This window comes from Phalangium opilio, unplaced genomic scaffold, assembly GCF_054372755.1.
Source record: "Phalangium opilio isolate 3A_F unplaced genomic scaffold, DU_Popi_V2 ptg001170l_1, whole genome shotgun sequence".
In the NCBI taxonomy this organism is placed as follows: Eukaryota; Metazoa; Arthropoda; class Arachnida; order Opiliones; family Phalangiidae; genus Phalangium; species Phalangium opilio.
This window is the reverse complement of record NW_028324255.1, coordinates 10945422-10967208: the sequence shown is the minus strand read 5'-3', so window position 1 is coordinate 10967208 and position 21787 is coordinate 10945422. Positions and strand designations below refer to the sequence as shown.

The window sequence follows — 21787 nt, the reverse complement described above, 5'->3', positions numbered from 1 at the left end:
AATTGTTTGTATATATTTTCATATAAATTCTAAAATTCATGTAAAGAAAACTTGCATTCATGTAGATCTGGTTGAAAGATACCAATATGAGGAAAAAGGGGGAAGATAGGCCCATCTTCGAAAAGAAAAAGGGGTCCCCTTTTTACCTAGAAAATAACCCCCAAAATAGGGGGCAAAAGAAAAGGGCGCGAAGAGCGCACCGAATTCAGAAAAAGAATTCAGACGAAAATTTAGCCTTGAAAGGATAGGCAGACGTTCAAATCGGTCCCCAAAATTAAAGAGGGAAAATGAAATAAAATAAAATGTTAAAAGGTTAGGCTCTAAAATGAGAGCAAAAGGTAATAAACAAAATGTAATAAAGTTAAAAGTTTATTAAAAAGAGTTCGGTAAACTTTAAAAATAGTCTTGAATTTATTAAAAGTGAATTAAATATAAAAAGAAAAGATATATTTAACAAAATGGCGCCCAACGTGGGGCAGGAAAAGCCCAAAAGTATAAATAATAGAAATTAAATAGAATAGTTCGAGACAACAAAGAAAATGGCTACAGTGGATCGGGATTTGGCCCTTCAAAAGGCCAAATTAGCACGTAAATCTATAAGAAGTGCGGTCACAAAAACTGTTACCAACATCGAGGCACAATTAAAAGATAAAAGCCTGGAAAAAACTGACTTAGAAGAAAGCCTAGCCATCCTATCCAAAAAGGAGGAGGAATTGATCAAATTGGACTTGGAAGTAAGAAATTACATGGACGACTTGACGGAATTGGAGAATGATTTGGCAACAGTGGAAGTATACAGCGATAAAATAGTGATGGCAAAAACAAAATCACAAAGGACATTACAAAATCTAAATGCATCGGCTTCATTACTCTCAACGCCTAGTAGCTCTAACGCTAATTTAAATATCAACAATGGACACTCAATAAAAGATACCGTACAACTACCAATAATCTCCATGCAAAAATTCAATGGTGATAGGACAAAATGGAACGCATTTTGGTCGCAATTTAAAGTGACTGTTGATGACAAAACTCAACTGTCCAAGGTAGAAAAGCTTACTTATTTGATATCTTTATTAGAAGGTGAAGCGGAAGGCGTTATAGACAAAATTAATTATTCAGATCAGGCTTACGATGATGCCTGTAAACAATTGCATGATCGTTATGATAGAACTGATTTGATGCAATTTTCGTTAATGATGAAATTATTCGAAATGGAGCCTGTCCTTAAAACTTCAGATACTAAAGGTTTAAGAAAATTAATTGATTCTTGTGAAGTTCACGTTAGGAGCTTAAAACATTTAGGCGCAGATCCTAAAACTCATGGAATGTTCCTTTGTCCAACTCTTCTTAGAATAATGCCTAAGGAAATTAGACATGAATATATAAAAATTAGGGTTCCAAATTCTCCTTGGGACGCTGATCATTTGATAACGTTTCTTAAAGGGGATATTACTCTGAGAGAAACGACTGAGGTGTTAGGTAATGAAATAAGTCAAAATCAAAAGTCAGTAATGAAAGGGTTGGTGATACCAGAAAAATTAAAAGTTAAAAATGATTATAATAAAGGTCCCAAGGGTACAACTGCAGTGTTAGCTACTGGCATGGAAAAACAAGGAGGGAATGTATTTTGTATATTCTGTAAAAGTCAAAACCACTCTTCCAATATTTGCACAAATTTTGACTTAAGTGCTAAGCAAAGCATATTGTCCAAAGAAAACAGATGTTTTAATTGCTTGAAAATGGGACACAATGCAAAAAAGTGTTATTCGAGATTTAAAAGTTGTAAACTATGTCAAGGTAAACATAACGTAGCAGTTTGTGAAAAAAATGAGGTAAATTGGGAAAATCAAAACGTAGGAAACAATCAAAACAAAAATAATCAGGCATCTAATGAACAAGCAACTACTGTGAAATCCGTGTATTCAAGTAGTATTGAAGCCACGGTAATCTTACAGACTGCAAAAACGGCAGTATTAAACCCCTCGAACAGAAAAAATACTATAGTTAGATGCTTACTAGATACTGGTAGTCAGGGTACGTTCATAAAGGAAAAGGTATCAAGAAATTTAAATCTGCCAGTAATAGGGGAAGAGAAAATAAAGTTCAATACGTTTCTAAATGAAAATTCTAAGGTTTTGCAGTGTAGAAGAGTGGCCCTTACACTGCAAAATATAAGGGAGGCTCAAAAAACAATTCAAATAGAAGCTATTGAGGTTCCTTACGTATGTCGTAGCGTAACTTCAATTAACAATACGGAAATAAGGGAAATCGCCAGAAAAAAGGGTATTGAGTTGGCAGATGACATAGAAATAGAAACGGATAGTAACGACCCCTCTAGTATTGAATTATTCATAGGAGCTGATAACTACTGGGAATTGGTACCACCCGGTAAGTTTGAAAAATTGGGAAATAGTTTGATTGCTTTAGAAACAGAAATAGGTTGGGTGGTTCAAGGTCGGTCACAAACCAAAATGGGGGAACTAGCTAGCTATTCTATAACATGCATGAAAGTAAGTTTCGAGGAGAAAGAGGTTGTACGAAACATAAAATCCCTATGGGAACTGGAAGCAATAGGAATAGATGGTCAGGAGATTGCTCAAAAGAAAAGTGACGAAGAAATGTTAGAAACTTTTGAAAAGGAAACTACCTTCGAAAAGGGAAGGTATGTCGTAAAACTTCCCTGGAAGATAGATAAGAGTAGCCTTCCTGATAATTTTAGTTTAGCCATGAAAAGGTTCAAACCTTTACTAAACAGATTTCAAAAGGACCCTATTTTTTTGACAAGTATAAGAAAGTTATAGAGGAACAGCTAAAGCTAGGTATTATAGAAGAAGTAAAAATTGGAAATGTCAAAACAGAAAAGGAAGGGCTACATTATTTACCCCACCAGGGCGTGGTAAACGAACAAAGAGCAACGACGAAACTTAGAGTTGTATTAGATGGTTCTGCACATGAAAAGGGGAAACCATGCTTAAATAATTGTTTGGAAACAGGCCCAAATCTTAACCCCGACCTGCTATCCCTTATATTACGATTTCGTTCAGGTCAAATAGGCATCGTAGCAGATATGGAAATAGCTTTCCTGCAAGTAGGGTTGCATGAAGATGAAAGGGACAGCGTCAGGTTTATTTGGATAGTTGAAAGGAATGGAAAAATTGATCCTTATCAATTTAAAATTTTAAGAATGACCCGTCTTCCCTTTGGATTATCTTCGAGTTCTTACGAATTAGCAGCAACAATTAAAATGCATTTAAAATCTTTCATGAGTAAATTTCCAGAGGTGTTTGAAAAATTAAACAATGATTTATATTATGATGATTTGGTCACTTGCGTAAATAACGTAGACAATGGTATAGGATTAATCAAAACTAGCCAAGAAATCTTTAAAGCTGCGGGAATGACTCTGGGAAAATGGAAGACTAATTCAAAGGAGCTGCAAAAATTATTAAACATAAGAAAAGAGGAAGGCGGACAAAAGTTTCTTGTAGAAAAGTCAATAGACACAGGGGTAGAGAAGGTTTTAGGCATAAGATGGGACATATGTTCAGACACATTGTCATACGACTTTACAAATTTAATAAAATACATTTGCACAGTTAAACCAACTAAAAGATGTTTATTGTCAGTACTGGCTCAAATATTCGACCCAATGGGCATTCTAGGTCCATACGTCGTAAGAGCAAAGATGTTATTCCAAGAGACTTGGTTATTAGTTCAAAACAGAGAAATAAAATTGGATTGGGACGATGAATTGCCACCTAGAATAGCCAAGGAATTTAAGCAATGGTATTCAGAGCTTGATGAAATATCAAAAATTGAAATTCCCAGATATTACATAAAGGAATTAGAGGGTGAAATAGAAAAACACGAATTGCATTGTTTTACAGATTCAAGTATGAAAGCTTTCTCCGCGGTCGTATACTTAAGGACTGAAAATATAAAAGGAAAAATACACACTTGTTTCGTTTGCGCAAAAACTAGAGTAGCTCCAATAAAGGCTAAATTGACAATATCTAGATTAGAATTGACTGGCTAAAGGACCCCGCACGTTTAACCATGAAAATGGGTTTCGGTTAATTTTTTCCAAACTTCGGTACCAGATAGAATGCGTTATGCTGATCAATGTTTCAATGAGACAAAACGTTCTCTGACGCACGGTTCGCTCTGCACGTGTCGTCAAAGTTCATATTTTCTATGAGACATAATAGCTTGAAATTAACTATTTAATTAAATAAAACGCTTGTTTATGAGGGTTTTAAAGCTAGAGGACACAAATAATGTACTTACGAAGCTTAGAAGAAAGTCACCGGTTATTTGTGGTACTTAAAAGCGACGATTTCTTGCGTTAAAGCAGTTTTCCAATATTTTCATAATTATACTATATCGAAGCTTTCTAATTAGCATTAAGGCAATCGGAAGAAGCATCCCTGCAGGGGCCATAGAGATTTAGAGAGAAGGAGTTCTAGGTTTCTTCGTTTCACTTGAAAACTGTAAATGCCGGTTGAAGATGACACAAAAGGGAGCTGTGTTTAGTAAGCTAACGAAATGGTTATCGATAGGTTCGCCACAAAAGGATAGAAATCCATATCTGCAATAATATGCAGAAGAGGCGACTGGCAAATCAGAGATCTTTAAAGCGTTTGAGACGAATAGCCAAACATTGCTGTAATCAAGATGTAGGTCTTGCTATGAGAAAGCTATTATACGTACTTAACCTCGCGTCTTGCAATGTCGCGGTGCTTTTTTTATAGCGAGTCCCATCACCTCTCGCTTTACGGGGTGCTTGTTTATAGCGAGTCCCATCACCTCTCGCTTTACGGGGTGCTTGATTATAGCGAGTCCCCTGGCCTCTCGCTTTACGGGGTGCTGATTATAGCGAGTCCCCTGGCCTCTCGCTTTACGGGGTGCTTGATTATAGCGAGTCCCCTGGCCTCTCGCTTTACGGGGTGCTTGATTATAGCGAGTCCCCTGGCCTCTCGCTTTACGGGGTGCTTGATTATAGCGAGTCCCCTGGCCTCTCGCTTTACGGGGTGCTTGATTATAGCGAGTCCCCTGGCCTCTCGCTTTACGGGGTGCTTGATTATAGCGAGTCCCCTGGCCTCTCGCTTTACGGGGTTTTTGTTTAAAGCGGTTTCCATAAAAAGTGGCTTTGGATTTTGATGTTAAACGTCAACAACGTCGATGTCATCATTGACGTTTTGAGGCAATGGTCTATTTGCCGCATCCATGACAGTCTGTAACAGGAGTGTCCATGGATATTTAACCCTGTTTTCCTGTCTTGCAAACCCCAAATACCAAAGAACACTCGCTACGTGCGCGCATGTACCTAGCGTTCGAGCACCCGATTTACACGTGCAATAGTATCCTATTATTGGTTGTCTGTTTACGATATCTTCAGCCTCGTTATCGTCATCATCTAGAACGTTATAGGCTATCCAGAGCTGATACTTAGTAGCGTTTCTAAATCGAGAATAAACCCTCACTCGCAGAAAACCAGGCTCGTCTACAAGTTCGTCATACTCAAAGACGTCATTTGCATCCCTTTGCATTATGTCTTGAATATAGGATATTCTCCTACGGTCAGATCTCTCAAATATTCCAATGTGAGGTGCGGGAAATGAGGATCAATATTTGCTTGTAAACGACCCCACCTTCCGTTTCTTCTATCAAAAGTGGATGAGAGAAAAAGTATGAAAATGGCCAAAAGTCGCGAGTCATCAGAGTTTCGCCGTAGTTGACCGTTTTATTGGCGTACCTATACTGGGACTGATCACTCCTTTAAAATAGGTCTTGTGTTAATTCGCTGTTACGCGGTTACCGTCGTCTGCTATTGTGTAATCTCGGTAATTAAGCTATAGCGCGACCAGCTTGCGTCGTGATGCGCATGATCGAGTCGGCTATGGTGAAACCAAGGAGCATAAATATCTGAACTACTTTCAGTCGCGAGTTTGCAAGTCCATCAGTCACTAGTAAACTAAATAGTTATTGACGAAACTTTGATCTCCGCGTTTTTTAACACAGGCTCTATGGCCATCGTCATACTTTCCGTCTCATCCACATTTGCTTCTATGTAGATTTTCAGCTTCTACTCGAGCTTGAACAATATTTGCCTCCCGTGACTTCAAAAGAATTTCTTGAGCCTTTTCGACCGTTGCATCTTGCATATGGACAGGATCATGGTACTTGTTAATGAGGGCACCGGCAATTCGGTAAAAATCTCCAAGATGAAGGGCGTGCATGAAATTAATTGTATCGTCAAAGAACTTGAAGATTTGTTTTATAGGCCCATTTCTTGCTTCTACTATCCAACGTGTTTTCGTCACCAAGCGCGCTTCATTAGCTTCTTCCGTCGAAAATTGTCTTTGATTTGGTCGTAAAAATGGTGGCAATTTGCTCGCAATTCCTAATCTCTCGAGGAATGGTAAAACATCCCTGTAGCCTCTGTCAACTATGAAGATGTCTCCTTCATCAAACCATTCTCGGATTTGTGAAGCGTCTCTTTGATATTCGTTTCGCAGGAGGTTCGCATCGTTGTTACGTGAGTCAGAAAAATAGGGCCCTTGAATATCTAAAATATAGCCATCTGGAGCCACTATTAATACTGGCTTGAGCACATGACGATCCTTATGCGTACTATACGATTGCCTTAGAACTCTAAAGTTGGAACTCTTATTTATGTAGCTGTACGTTCCATCTATATATGCAATGGCCCTGGGTGTTTCAGGGTCTGGATTATACAACTCATTAGCGAATGCTGATACATGCCGTTCAATGTATTGTTTAAAACCGATATATCGAGGAACAAAGGTTTGCATTAAGGATTTTCGAACCTTCGCGATATTCAAAGTGGTATTTTGCCGAGAAGAGTAATTGAATATGACGGTTAAAAAGTCGTCAGACAAGCCTTGACGTAATTTGCACAAAAACACTAGAAGGTCTTTTTTGCTGATATGACGTTGAAACGCACCTTCATCCAATGGATGACATAAAGCATATAAATCCCGGAACTGTTCTCTTGTGAGAGCTGACAAAGATTTAAATTCCTCATCGGAAAAACTATTTTCGTCGTGGAATTTAAAATCAGCTCGGTTGTTGGCTGTTTTCCTCAGACCTTCAAGAAATACGTGCAGTTGCTCCCCGCGGAATACAAATGGTCGGTTTATGAATCTTAAACCTTGAATCAAATATGGGAACAGGTACCCCCTTTGTACCCTACCAAACTTGGCGCCTCAACCTTTCTTCACTTTAAAAAGCTAGTTTTTTAAACAGCTAGTCAAGGGCAATGAAACAAAACTGGTAGGGTACAAAGGTCTTAATATACTTTTCAATCAAGCTTGGTTCTCGAGCCCGAAAAAGGATGATTCATTTTAATGCTGTTTGTGAATGAATCAGTACAATTGCCGTTTCTCTTCCCTTTATATATTATATTATATTGTATTTCATATAATTATTTCACCTAATAATCAGAATTCATAATTGATTTATTATTTATATCACAATCACGCTATACGTTTCTCGTATTATTGATTATGGCTAATAGAAACCAGGGCCGGTGCTATATTTGCAATGGGGTTTTTAACTTGAGGCAAATGGTGCGCATATTTGGAGACGATAATAATATGTAACGCCTTATTAGTATTGCAAGGCGAGAAAATCTTGAATGACCTGCGCTAGAGGTAACAGATGCAACACGCATATGTTTTAATTGCAACAGATCAATTAATCAAGAAATCCGAGACATTGAAACCAATCCTTCGTCTGTGAGACTAAATGTCTTGACACAAACAGCCAATAATACGTGTTTAATTTGTAACGCCGACCAAAATATTCAACGCCTCTCTATGGATAGTAGAATTGATGTATATTTGTCTAGGAATGTATATATATCAGAAAACACGAGGTGTTGCACAATACATTTGCATGAAAGGGGGTACCTGTTCCCATATTTGACTCAAGGTTTAAGATTCATAAACCGACCATTTGTATTCCGCGGGGAGCAACTGCACGTATTTCTTGAAGGTCTGAGGAAAACAGCCAACAACCGAGCTGATTTTAAATTCCACGACGAAAATAGTTTTTCCGACGAGGAATTTAAATCTTTGTCAGCTCTCACAAGAGAACAGTTCCGGGATTTATATGCTTTATGTCATCCATTGGATGAAGGTGCGTTTCAACGTCATATAAGCAAAAAAGACCTTCTAGTGTTTTTGTGCAAATTACGTCAAGGCTTGTCTGACGACTTTTTAACCGTCATATTCAATTACTCTTCTCGGCAAAATACCAGTTTGACTATCGCGAAGGTTCGAAAATCCTTAATGCACACCTTTGTTCCTCGATATATCGGTTTTAACGCTATAACGAGGGACCAATACATTGAACGGCATGTATCAGCATTCGCTAATGAGTTGTATAATCCAGACCCTGAAACACCCAGGGCCATTGCATATATAGATGGAACGTACAGCAACATAATTAAGAGTTCCAAATTTTGAGTTCTAAGGCAATCGTATAGTACGCATAAGGGTCGTCATGTGCTCAAGCCAGTATTAATAGTGGCTCCAGATGGCTATATTTTAGATATTCAAGGGCCCTATTTTTCTGACTCACGTAACAACGATGCGAACCTCCTGCGAAACGAATATCAAAGAGACGCTTCACAAATCCGAGAATGGTTTGATGAAGGAGACATCTTCATAGTTGACAGAGGCTACAGGGATGTTTTACCATTCCTCGAGAGATTAGGAATTGCGAGCAAAATGCCACCATTTTTACGACCAAATCAAAGACAATTTTCGACGGAAGAAGCTAATGAAGCGCGCTTGGTGACGAAAACACGTTGGATAGTAGAAGCAAGAAATGGGCATATAAAACAAATCTTCAAGTTCTTTGACGATACAATTAATTTCATGCACGCCCTTCATCTTGGAGATTTTTACCGAATTGCCGGTGCTCTCATTAACAAGTACCATGATCCTGTCCATATGCAAGATGCAACGGTCGAAAAGGCTCAAGAAATTCTTTTGAAGTCACGGGAGGCAAATATTGTTCAAGCTCGAGTAGAAGCTGAAAATCTACATAGATGAAACGGAAGGTGGGGTCGTTTACAAGCAAATATTGATCCTCATTTCCCGCACCTCACATTGGAATATTTGAGAGATCTGATCGTAGGAGTATATCAAATACACCTAGCACCATCCTATATTCAAGACAAAATGCAAAGGGATGCAAATGACGTCTTTGAGTATGACGAACTTGTAGACGAGCCTGGTTTTCTGCGAGTGAGGGTTTATTCTCGATTTAGAAACGCTACTAAGTATCAGCTCTGGATAGCCTATAACGTTCTAGATGATGACGATAACGAGGCTGAAGATATCGTAAACAGACAACCAATAATAGGATACTATTGCACGTGTAAATCGGGTGCTCGAACGCTAGGTACATGCGCGCACGTAGCGAGTGTTCTTTGGTATTTGGGGTTTGCAAGACAGGAAAACAGGGTTAAATATCCATGGACAATCCTGTTACAGACTGTCATGGATGCGGCAAATAGACCATTGCCTCAAAACGTCAATGATGACATCGACGTTGTTGACGTTTAACATCAAAATCCAAAGCCACTTTTTATGGAAACCGCTTTAAACAAAAACCCCGTAAAGCGAGAGGCCAGGGGACTCGCTATAATCAAGCACCCCGTAAAGCGAGAGGCCAGGGGACTCGCTATAATCAAGCACCCCGTAAAGCGAGAGGCCAGGGGACTCGCTATAATCAAGCACCCCGTAAAGCGAGAGGCCAGGGGACTCGCTATAATCAAGCACCCCGTAAAGCGAGAGGCCAGGGGACTCGCTATAATCAAGCACCCCGTAAAGCGAGAGGCCAGGGGACTCGCTATAATCAGCACCCCGTAAAGCGAGAGGCCAGGGGACTCGCTATAATCAAGCACCCCGTAAAGCGAGAGGTGATGGGACTCGCTATAAACAAGCACCCCGTAAAGCGAGAGGTGATGGGACTCGCTATAAAAAAGCACCCCGACATTGCAAGACGCGAGGTTAAGTACGTATAATAGCTTTCTCATAGCAAGACCTACATCTTGATTACAGCAATGTTTGGCTATTCGTCTCAAACGCTTTAAAGATCTCTGATTTGCCAGTCGCCTCTTCTGCATATTATTGCAGATATGGATTTCTATCCTTTTGTGGCGAACCTATCGATAACCATTTCGTTAGCTTACTAAACGGGTGTACCTCGTATGAGCAGTTCCCGGTAGAGCAGTTCTCGAAATAGCAGCCGCGATTCCAAAAAAACAGCGGCGTTCTTCAAAACTGCTGTTTTAGAAATAGCGGCTGCTGTTTTAGAAATAGCGGCCGCTGTTTTAGAAATAGCGGCTGCTATTTTGGGAAATAGCAGTGTTTGTCTTCAGTTTCGAGTATTTCTTAACAATACAGTTATATTCGTTGTTTTCGAAAACTACCTTATTCTGTGATCATTTAGTCAGTAATGTGACCTACTAACGGATCGTGTTTTTAAAGTACACTTAAATATTACACTATTCTTCAGGCTGTATCAGTTTACAATTCTAATACCAGAATAGAAAATATTTCAAGAAAGCTTATTTTATTTCGGAAGTAGATAATTGTAAACAGTATTTTTTGGAAAAGGCATATTATTATTTGGGAAGTGAATGAAGATAAACAACAATATTTTGGAAAAGGCGTAACATTGTTACACCATTTCCAAAATATTACTAACCTAAGTCTAACCAATCAAAACAAAACCTAAAAAACCCAACCGAACCGAACCCAACCCAACCCAACCTAACCTAACCAAACCTAACCTAACCTAACCTAACCTAACCTAACCTAACCTAACCTAACCTAACCTAACCAAACCTAACCAAACCTAACCAAACCTAACCTAACCTAACCTAACCTAACCAAACCAAACCTAACCTAACCAAACCTAACCTAACCAAACCAAACCAAACCAAACCTAACCTAACCTAACCAAACCTAACCTAACCTAACCTAACCTAACCTAACCTAACCTAACCTAACCTAACCTAACCTAGCCCAACCTAACCTAACCTAACCAAACCTAACCAAACCTAACCAAACCAAACCTAACCTAACCAAACCTAACCTAACCTAACCAAACCAAACCAAACCTAACCAAACCAAACCAAACCTAACCTAACAAAACCTAACCTAACCTAACCTAACCTAACCTAACCAAACCTAACCTAACCTAACCTAACCTAACCTAACCAAACCTAACCAAACCTAACCTAACGTAACCTAACCTAACCTAACCTAACCAAACCAATCCAAACCAAACCTAACCTAACCTAACCTAACCTAACTTAACCTAACTTAACCTAACTTAACCTAACTTAACCTAACCTAACCTAACACTATTGGGGGTTCAAATAATCAACTTGAAGCAAACCATATCTGGCCTAGTTCTATTTAAGTTCATTTTACACAGCGTACACCATAACAAACAACAGTCGTTTTTCGCATTCCTGTTTTTCTGCTCTTTTGAGAACTGCTGTAATGGTACGCCGCGTTTACAAGAACCGCTGTAATGGTACGCCGCGTTTACGAGAACCGCTGTATCGGTAACTGTTGTAACGGGTAAACTGCCATTTCGGGAAACCGCTATTTAGGGAACTGCTGATATGAGGACCGCTATTATGGAATCCGCTCATACGGGAACCGCTCATCTGAGGGCTTCCCTACTAAACACAGCTCCCTTTTGTGTCATCTTCAACCGGCATTTACAGTTTTCAAGTGAAACGAAGAAACCTATAACTCCTTCTCTCTAAATCTCTATGGCCCCTGCAGGGATGCTTCTTCCGATTGCCTTAATGCTAATTAGAAAGCTTCGATATAGTATAATTATGAAAATATTGGAAAACTGCTTTAACGCAAGAAATCGTCGCTTTTAAGTACCACAAATAACCGGCGACTTTCTTCTAAGCTTCGTAAGTACATTATTTGTGTCCTCTAGCTTTAAAACCCTCATAAACAAGCGTTTTATTTAATTAAATAGTTAATTTTAAGCTATTATGTCTCATAGAAAATATGAACTTTGACGACACGTGCAGAGCGAACCGTACGTCAGAGAACGTTTTGTATCATTGAAACATTGATCAGCATAACGCATTCTATCTGGTACCGAAGTTTGGAAAAAATTAACCGAAACCCATTTTCATGGTTAAACGTGCGGGGTCCAAAAGGATGCTTTAAAAAATAGTGAAATTGAAGTTACATATTGGACTGACTCTGCGGTAGCTTTAGGATGGATAAAATCAGAAGCAAAGGAATGGAAACAATTTGTATCAAATAGGGTTAATGACATACAGAATATATCAGATAAACTCCAATGGAAACATTGTACAGGTCTAACAAATCCCGCAGACTTACCCACTAGAGGTGTTAAAGCATCAGAGCTACTAGAAAACGAAATGTGGTAAAAGGGTCCATCTTGGCTCAGAAAACCTAGATCAGAATGGCCCAGGGGAAATCCAAGTATAGTTGGATATGAATCAGAAATAAATGAAGAAAAACAGAAAACAGTAATGTTAGTTCAATCCGGAAAAATTGTCGGAATTCAGAGACTAATTAATCTCGAAAATTATAGCTTCTTCGCGAGAGTAGTTAGAGTTACATCTTATATTTTAAGATTTATAAACAAATGTCGAAAGCTCCCAACGGAAAGGGGAACCCTAAAATGTAGGGAATTAGATCTAGCCGAAAAGAAATGGATAAAGGACATTCAATCAGAAGATTATTGTAATGAAATTGAAAGTTTAAAAAAAGGACAGGCAATAACCAAAAGTTCAAAGATCTATTCATTGAATCCTATATTAGATAACAAAGGTCTTTTGAGAGTAGGAGGAAGATTGGATGAAGCGAATTTACAATTTGAAATAAAACATCCAATAATATTAAGTAAACAACAACGCCTTTCCGTACTTCTAATAAGACGTAGTCACGTAAGAATGCTTCATTCCGGCATAAATAGTACTATAACTGATTTAAGAGAGAGATATTGGATTATCTCTGCTCGTCAATTAACTAAAAATATTTTGAAGAAATGTGTTATTTGTAATAAAATTAATGCCAGAGCCGGAAAAGTTAACATTGCGCAATTACCAAAATCTCGAATAATTGAAACTCCACCTTTCGAAACAATAGGCCTGGATTTCGCGGGCCCACTTTTAATTCGAACAAAAGCAAAACAAATTATGAAAAAAGTGTATATATTATTGATAACTTGCGCCGTAACAAGAGCATTACACCTCGAATTAGTAGGATCAATGAACACTGAAGAATTCTTGTTAGCGATGAATCGATTCATGTCAAGGAGGGGCATCCCGAGAATAATATATAGCGATAACGCTAAAACGTTCAAAAGGGCTGACGCAGATTACAAAGAAATTTGGAAGAATTTAAGTAAAAATGAAATAGAAGAATACTATGGAAAAGAAGGCATAGTATGGAATTTTATCGCTGAAAGAGCAGCATGGTGGGGTGGTATGTACGAACGAATGGTTAGAACAACAAAAAACATACTAAAAAAGATTATTGGATCTGCTGCTTTGAATTACACCGAAATGGAAACCATTTTAACTCAAACAGAGGCTATTATTAATTCAAGGCCTATCACTTACGTGTACAACGATCATAATGAGCCTAACCCATTAACGCCGGCTCATTTCTTAATTGGTCAAAGAATTAAAAGCTTACCAAATAGAAAAATAAAACAAAATGAAACCTTTTCAAGTACACGTAAAGAATTAATTGTCAGATGGAAATATAGGCAATTATTAATGGACAAACTGTGGAAACGGTGGAGAACTGAATACTTATTGAACTTGAGATCAGTTCATCACATAGAGAAATTAATAAAAAAGAACTCTGTTTTTAAACCTGGAGATATAGTCATCATTCATGATGACAAACAGCCTAGGCAAAATTGGAGTATTGGTGTGATTACACAAACTCAACCTGGACGTGACGGACTTATTCGATCTTGTTTAATAAGACAAGCGAACGGGAATGTCCTTCGACGTCCAGTTCAGCTATTATATTTAATGGAATTACCAGACGATTAATTAATGAAAATATTAACTTGAAAGTCTATTTATGTAAATGCTTGTAAATAATTACTCCGCATTCTGGGGAGTGTAAAAAACTTTGAAATAATTGTTAATGTTTGTAAAATTGTTTGTATATATTTTCATATAAATTCTAAAATTCATGTAAAGAAAACTTGCATTCATGTAGATCTGGTTGAAAGATACCAATATGAGGAAAAAGGGGGAAGATAGGCCCATCTTCGAAAAGAAAAAGGGGTCCCCTTTTTACCTAGAAAATAACCCCCAAAATAGGGGGCAAAAGAAAAGGGCGCGAAGAGCGCACCGAATTCAGAAAAAGAATTCAGACGAAAATTTAGCCTTGAAAGGATAGGCAGACGTTCAAATCGGTCCCCAAAATTAAAGAGGGAAAATGAAATAAAATAAAATGTTAAAAGGTTAGGCTCTAAAATGAGAGAAAAAGGTAATAAACAAAATGTAATAAAGTTAAAAGTTTATTAAAAAGAGTTCGGTAAACTTTAAAAATAGTCTTGAATTTATTAAAAGTGAATTAAATATAAAAAGAAAAGATATATTTAACACACGGTAGGACCAACATTTTGTGTGCTAGAACCTGTTCCCAAAAGAGACTTTTTTTCCGCGGCTAACGCTCTTCTCCTTTCATTTTCGCGTTTCCTAAATTCGGGATCTGACCTTTTTGCCCTCATTCTTTCCCTTGCCTTTCGTTTTCTGATTTCCTCTTTACTCAAATTATTATCTTCCTCCATTTTATTATTCAGTTAAATGCTCACAAAGATCCGCAAAAGCAATCCCCTTGCAAGACTCTGTAACGTTTGAAATATTATTTTCCGAAGAAATTTATTACAGAAGATTGAATTATGAAGTACTACCTTTGAAATTCAAATAAAGAATGATAAAAGTGCGTAAAAAAGGTCTTTCACAAATAGGGGGCGTATAAACTAAACAGCATTTTTTAATATTTAAAAAATATTCTCAGATTGTCAAATACTTTTTTCGCCGTTGAATTTTTTTAACACCAGCTTGTAAAAAAGATCTCTTTCAAACTAGGGAGGGGGGGCGTATCTTAAAAATTCTAGGAGAGCGATAGCTCTCTTAGATAAGACCTCATACCGACTTTAATGTATAAGGATGGTTTTTTGATTGGTTATAACTTTTTTTGTATCGTATTAACTGCTTTGAAAAAATTCCACAGAACTACAATTCGGGCCCTCAATATGTGGTTAAAATTTCAAAAAGATCCACTCATTAGTTTATTTTATAAAAAATAAAGTTGCTAAGGGTGGTTTTCATTTGCATAAAATGATTCAGCCCTTTTGGTGAAAAAGTTAAATTTTCCCATAGAAATAACATGGAGTTTTTTTCAAATTTAGCCATTTTGTCGCAACCCTTTTGAAATGAAATATTCGTTTGTTACGTTTGGGAACGGTTTTATATCAAAATTTAAACCTTTTTCTAGGACCATTTTTAAGGTTTTTGAGAAAAATTAATTTTAAGTATGTTTAATTTTCAATTTTAAAAACTACCCCAATCTGCGATATTTTAGCATTTATACACTGTTTTATTAGGAAATATCAGCGAGACCAATGTTGGCATTTTTTAACGTATAGTTGCCTCATAATAATCCGATTGTTTCTTCTTAATGCCTTTTGGTTGGAATGGCCTATCGATAGTGAGATAAGACGGCTTTAATATTGCTGCAGTGACGTTGACGCGGCCGCTACAGCGACGCCATCAAAACACACGGGTCTAAATTGTCGCGGATATAGTCAAATTCAAACTAGCTTAATGGACATTTTAACTTTTCCCTGCTAATTATTCTGGATTACCAATAAAAGATAATTAAACTAGACTCCCAATTAAAGATAAAAAAACTAGATTACGAATTTAATTAATTAAAGTAGTTTACCAATTAAACGTTCTTAAAATAAATTATCAATTAGAGTTAATTAAACTAGACTACCAATTAATGGTTACTAATTAAATTACGAATTAATGGTTACTAATTAAATTACCAATTACGGGTTACTAATTAAATTACCAATTAAGGGTTACTAATTAAATTACCAATTAAGGGTTACTAATTAAATTACCAATTAAGGGTTACTAATTAAATTACCAATTAAGGGTTACTAATTAAATTACCAATTAAGGGTTACTAATTAAATTACCAATTAAGGGTAATTAATCTAGATTACCAATTAAGGGTAATTAATCTAGATTACCAATTAAGGATAATTAATCTAGATTACCAATTAAGGGTAATTAATCTAGATTACCAATTAAGGGTAATTAATCTAGATTACCAATTAAGGGTAATTAAACTAGATTACCGACGACTGGTAATTAAACCAGATTACCGACGACTGGTAATTAAGCTAGATTACCGACGACTGGTAATTAAGCTAGATTACCGACGACTGGTAATTAAGCTAGATCACCGACGACTGGTAATTAAGCTAGATTACCGACGAATGGTAATTAAGCTAGATTACCGACGAATGGTAATTAAGCTAGATTACCGACGACTGGTAATTAAGCTAGATTACCGACGACTGGTAATTAAGCTAGATTACCGACGACTGGTAATTAAGCTAGATTACCGACGACTGGTAATTAAGCTAGATTACCGACGACTGGTAATTAAGCTAGATTACCGACGGCCGGTAATTAAGCTAGATTACCGACGGCCGGTAATTAAGCTAGATTACCGACGGCCGGTAATTAAGCTAGATTACCGACGGCCGGTAATTAAGCTAGATTACCGACGAATGGTAATTAAGCTACATTACCGACGACCGGTAATTAAGCTAGATTACCGACGACCGGTAATTAAGCTAGATTACCGACGACCGGTAATTACGCTAGATTACCGACGACCGGTAATTAAGCTAGATTACCGACGACCGGTAATTAAGCTAGATTACCGACGACCGGTAATTAAGCTAGATTACCGACGACCGGTAATTAAGCTAGATTACCGACGACCGGTAATTAAGCTAGATTACCGACGACCGGTAATTAAGCTAGATTACCGACGACCGGTAATTAAGCTAGATTACCGACGACCGGTAATTAAGCTAGATTAACGACGACCGGTAATTAAGCTAGATTAACGACGACCGGTAATTAAGCTAGATTAACGACGACCGGTAATTAAGCTAGATTACCGACGACCGGTAATTAAGCTAGATTAACGACGACCGGTAATTAAGCTAGATTAACGACGACCGGTAATTAAGCTAGATTACCGACGACCGGTAATTAAGCTAGATTACCGACGACCGGTAATTAAGCTAGATTACCGACGACCGGTAATTAAGCTAGATTAACGACGACCGGTAATTAAGCTAGATTAACGACGACCGGTAATTAAGCTAGATTACCGACGACCGGTAATTAAGCTAGATTACCGACGACCGGTAATTAAGCTAGATTACCGACGACCGGTAATTAAGCTAGATTACCGACGACCGGTAATTAAGCTAGATTACCGACGACCGGTAATTAAGCTAGATTGCCGACGACCGGTAATTAAGCTAGATTACCGACGACCGGTAATTAAGCTAGATTACCGACGACCGGTAATTAAGCTAGATTACCGACGACCGGTAATTAAGCTAGATTACCGACGACCGGTAATTAAGCTAGATTACCGACGACCGGTAATTAAGCTAGATTACCGACGACCGGTAATTAAGCTAGATTACCGACGACCGGTAATTAAGCTAGATTACCGACGACCGGTAATTAAGCTAGATTACCGACGACCGGTAATTAAGCTAGATTACCGACGACCGGTAATTAAGCTAGATTACCGACGACCGGTAATTAAGCTAGATTACCGACGACCGGTAATTAAGCTAGATTACCGACGACCGGTAATTAAGCTAGATTACCGACGACCGGTAATTAAGCTAGATTACCGACGACCGGTAATTAAGCTAGATTACCGACGACCGGTAATTAAGCTAGATTACCGACGACCGGTAATTAAGCTAGATTACCGACGACCGGTAATTAAGCTAGATTACCGACGACCGGTAATTAAGCTAGATTACCGACGACCGGTAATTAAGCTAGATTACCGACGACCGGTAATTAAGCTAGATTACCGACGACCGGTAATTAAGCTAGATTACCGACGACCGGTAATTAAGCTAGATTGCCGACGACCGGTAATTAAGCTAGATTACCGACGACCGGTAATTAAGCTAGATTACCGACGACCGGTAATTAAGCTAGATTACCGACGACCGGTAATTAAGCTAGATTACCGACGACCGGTAATTAAGCTAGATTACCGACGACCGGTAATTAAGCTAGATTACCGACGACCGGTAATTAAGCTAGATTACCGACGACCGGTAATTAAGCTAGATTACCGACGACCGGTAATTAAGCTAGATTACCGACGACCGGTAATTAAGCTAGATTACCGACGACCGGTAATTAAGCTAGATTACCGACGACCGGTAATTAAGCTAGATTACCGACGACCGGTAATTAAGCTAGATTACCGACGACCGGTAATTAAGCTAGATTACCGACGACCGGTAATTAAGCTAGATTACCGACGACCGGTAATTAAGCTAGATTACCGACGACCGGTAATTAAGCTAGATTACCGACGACCGGTAATTAAGCTAGATTACCGACGACCGGTAATTAAGCTAGATTACCGACGACCGGTAATTAAGCTAGATTACCGACGACCGGTAATTAAGCTAGATTACCGACGACCGGTAATTAAGCTAGATTACCGACGACCGGTAATTAAGCTAGATTACCGACGACCGGTAATTAAGCTAGATTACCGACGACCGGTAATTAAGCTAGATTACCGACGACCGGTAATTAAGCTAGATTACCGACGACCGGTAATTAAGCTAGATTACCGACGACCGGTAATTAAGCTAGATTACCGACGACCGGTAATTAAGCTAGATTACCGACGACCGGTAATTAAGCTAGATTACCGACGACCGGTAATTAAGCTAGATTACCGACGACCGGTAATTAAGCTAGATTACCGACGACCGGTAATTAAGCTAGATTACCGACGACCGGTAATTAAGCTAGATTACCGACGACCGGTAATTAAGCTAGATTACCGACGACTGGTAATTTAGCCGTATTACCGACGACTGGTAATTTAGCCGTATTACAGACGACTGGTATTTAAGCTAGATTACCGATGGACGCGCAACGGCCTAGGACTTTTTCTCCCATATTTTCTAAAGAATTTTAATTAATATGAAGACTGAAGTGACAGATATTAATAAAATCTGTCATTGTAGACAAAGACTGGAAAGTGTAAAAGATAAGGTTTGAAAATGAACTGCCTGAAGTAACAGATATAAAAATTTTCACTTTTGAAGACATCATTATAAAACATCAATTATTTTAAAAAATTCTTATCTTACTTTTTTTCACCAATAGAAGCTAGTTCTCATACAAATAAAATTTCGCTACGCGGCAGCACTTAGCAATCGCCTACCGAAGGATAGGGGCGTGCGCGAGGTACATTTGGAGAGATACGGTGCCGCAGGTCGCCCATCATCATTTCCAATCCATCTCAACTCCCTTATCCCCGTTTCCATTACCCCATCGGCTTCTAGAAATCTGCCACCATGGAGCAATAATACAGGAGACTAAATATTTCTTTTCTATTTATTTTATTGCCAAAATACTATCGCATCTTCATGCTCAAGCTATGAAAATTCCGGAAATATTTATTGGACACATTGTCCAGTGACCCCCTTCGTTTTTAAAACAATTATGCGACATTTTAAAATTTTCGGACAATGTCCAGTGTCATGTGCTTATTTCCGGCCCTACATGCTTTCAAATAATAAGAGCCTGGGCTACAAGTCGAAATGCGTTCAGTGCGCAAACCACATGGATTGGTTTTGTAAGTTTATTCGCACTGAACGTCTGGCAGCCCGGCTGTATGAAAGCCATAGTTTGAGATTTTTTCCCAGGTTAAGTGAGGGATGAAAATCTTCGGAATAGTAGTACCATGGAAGAAAAGCATTTAATGTTCCCTCAGCCTTGGGCTTGTGAAAACCTATTATAGAATGAAGATTCTACAATCCCTGCCTGTCATTTGTAAGAACGTCGTCTGCTACCATAAATTTAAATTGGAAATTTGCTACTCCTGTTCTTGGAATATTAAGATGAAACAGAGCATTATAGCTACACAACAACTTAAAGAATCGTAATGCCGAAAAATATTAAAAATATTTCCATTTAATATTCTGCAAAAAGGAAATGTTATCGCTTTGTAAGAGATCGTATCATCCTACTCGCTTTATATTAACTTTGATATGCGTGTAGTGTTTCGATTCGGATGCAATCTTCATTACTCGTTCTATATAAACTCTCACTTGTGTCATCACATAGAAATAAGTTTATCTGAAATAATTAATTAAATATAAATGATATTAATTATTTTAATCGCCAGTAAATAACTTTAAAAATAGTTAAATCGTTTTAAATAAAGTTGTTCCTATTATCTTTCGAAACTTTGCTAATATTGACGTTTAAAGTGAAGGGTACCCCTCTTGCCCGCTTTCTTCAACTTTTTGGGTATATATACGATTCGTTTCCATTAGAATAATAGATAAAAACGCATTCGCGTGAACCGATGGTGGAAGCCCTGCCATTGGGAGGCTAGACGTTTCTCGTAACCCTAGCCGATCGCCGCGTATATCTTGAAACCAATAATAGATAAAAACGCATTCGCGTGAACCGATGGTGGAAGCCCTGCCATTGGGAGGCTAGACGTTTCTCGTAACCCTAGCCGATCGCCACGTATATCTTGAAACCATACGATGACGAAGGAAAAGAAGCCACAATGGACTGACTGGCGTCCATCTGGAATGGACAAAGACCTGAAGATGGTGGTGCATAGAAGCTGGTGTCAATGTGGAATTGACGAAGAACAGAAGATGGTGGTGCATAGAAGCAGGTGTCAATGTGGAATTGACGAAGAACAGAAGATGGTGGTGCATAGAAGCTGGTGTCAAGGTGAAATTGACGAAGAACAGAAGATGGTTGTGCTTGGAAGCTAGCAAGTACAGACTAGTGTCCATGTGGGATGGACAAAGACTAGCAGATTGTGGTCCTTAGAAGCCAGTTAGTAAAGACTGGTGTTGGTAGATGAATGGCCAAATTTCCGTGAACCGCGAACGCGTTCCGGAAATCGGGTATTTGTTTGCTCCGATTTGTAAACTGCGAACGCGGTCACGTGGGGTCTGACAGACAGACACACACACAGACAGACAGACAGACACGGCCGGTGTAATACCTCTCCGTGACATACGTCACTCGGAGAGGTAAAAATACGTGTAACCTCTACAGGTTCTACATTCGTACAGTTTTTATTGCCAGGAGGGAAAGAGAAATCCAACCGTGTATATTTTGTAAAGGATTTAGTTTATCCAATTGTTTTGGGAATGGATTTTATACAGGCATGTGGTTTAATAGTAAATTATAAATCAATGTGTTATTGGTTCATTGATAAGCCTAATCAGAAACATGCTTTTAGTAAACCCCATTCGGTCGCCCAGGTCCCTGGTGAACCAATGTTATGTCATGTTGAGTTTGACGAAGAAGATCTCAAGAGAGCTTTATCTCTAGCGCAAGTCTCCCATAAGGAGCGCG

General features: G+C 38.4%; 2 protein-coding genes across 2 annotated transcripts; both read left to right on the top strand.

Annotated features, from left to right (window-relative positions):
• The first annotated feature begins 539 nt into the window (after positions 1–539).
• LOC149587241 (uncharacterized) lies at positions 540–4039 on the top strand. The gene is made up of 2 exons (XM_089863541.1): positions 540–2787; positions 3048–4039. Exons 1-2 carry the CDS (start codon positions 540–542, stop codon positions 4037–4039), a joined length of 3240 nt encoding a protein of 1079 aa, XP_089719667.1.
• Positions 4040–12580: 8541 nt separating this feature from the next.
• Positions 12581–14119, top strand: LOC149587240 (uncharacterized). The gene has a single exon (XM_089863540.1). It carries the CDS (start codon positions 12581–12583, stop codon positions 14117–14119), a length of 1539 nt encoding a protein of 512 aa, XP_089719666.1.
• Positions 14120–21787: the final 7668 nt, after the last annotated feature.

What these genes read in the sequence shown, in the direction of transcription:
- LOC149587241 (XM_089863541.1), top strand. Translation starts at nt 540, where the DNA reads ATGGCTACAGTGGATCGGGATTTGGCCCTTCAAAAGGCCAAATTAGCA. An exon ending in GGACCCTATTTTTTTGACAA is followed by an intron (nt 2,788 to 3,047) that starts GTATAAGAAAGT and finishes GATTTCGTTCAG; the next exon opens with GTCAAATAGGCATCGTAGCA.
- LOC149587240 (XM_089863540.1), top strand. Translation starts at nt 12,581, where the DNA reads ATGTTAGTTCAATCCGGAAAAATTGTCGGAATTCAGAGACTAATTAAT.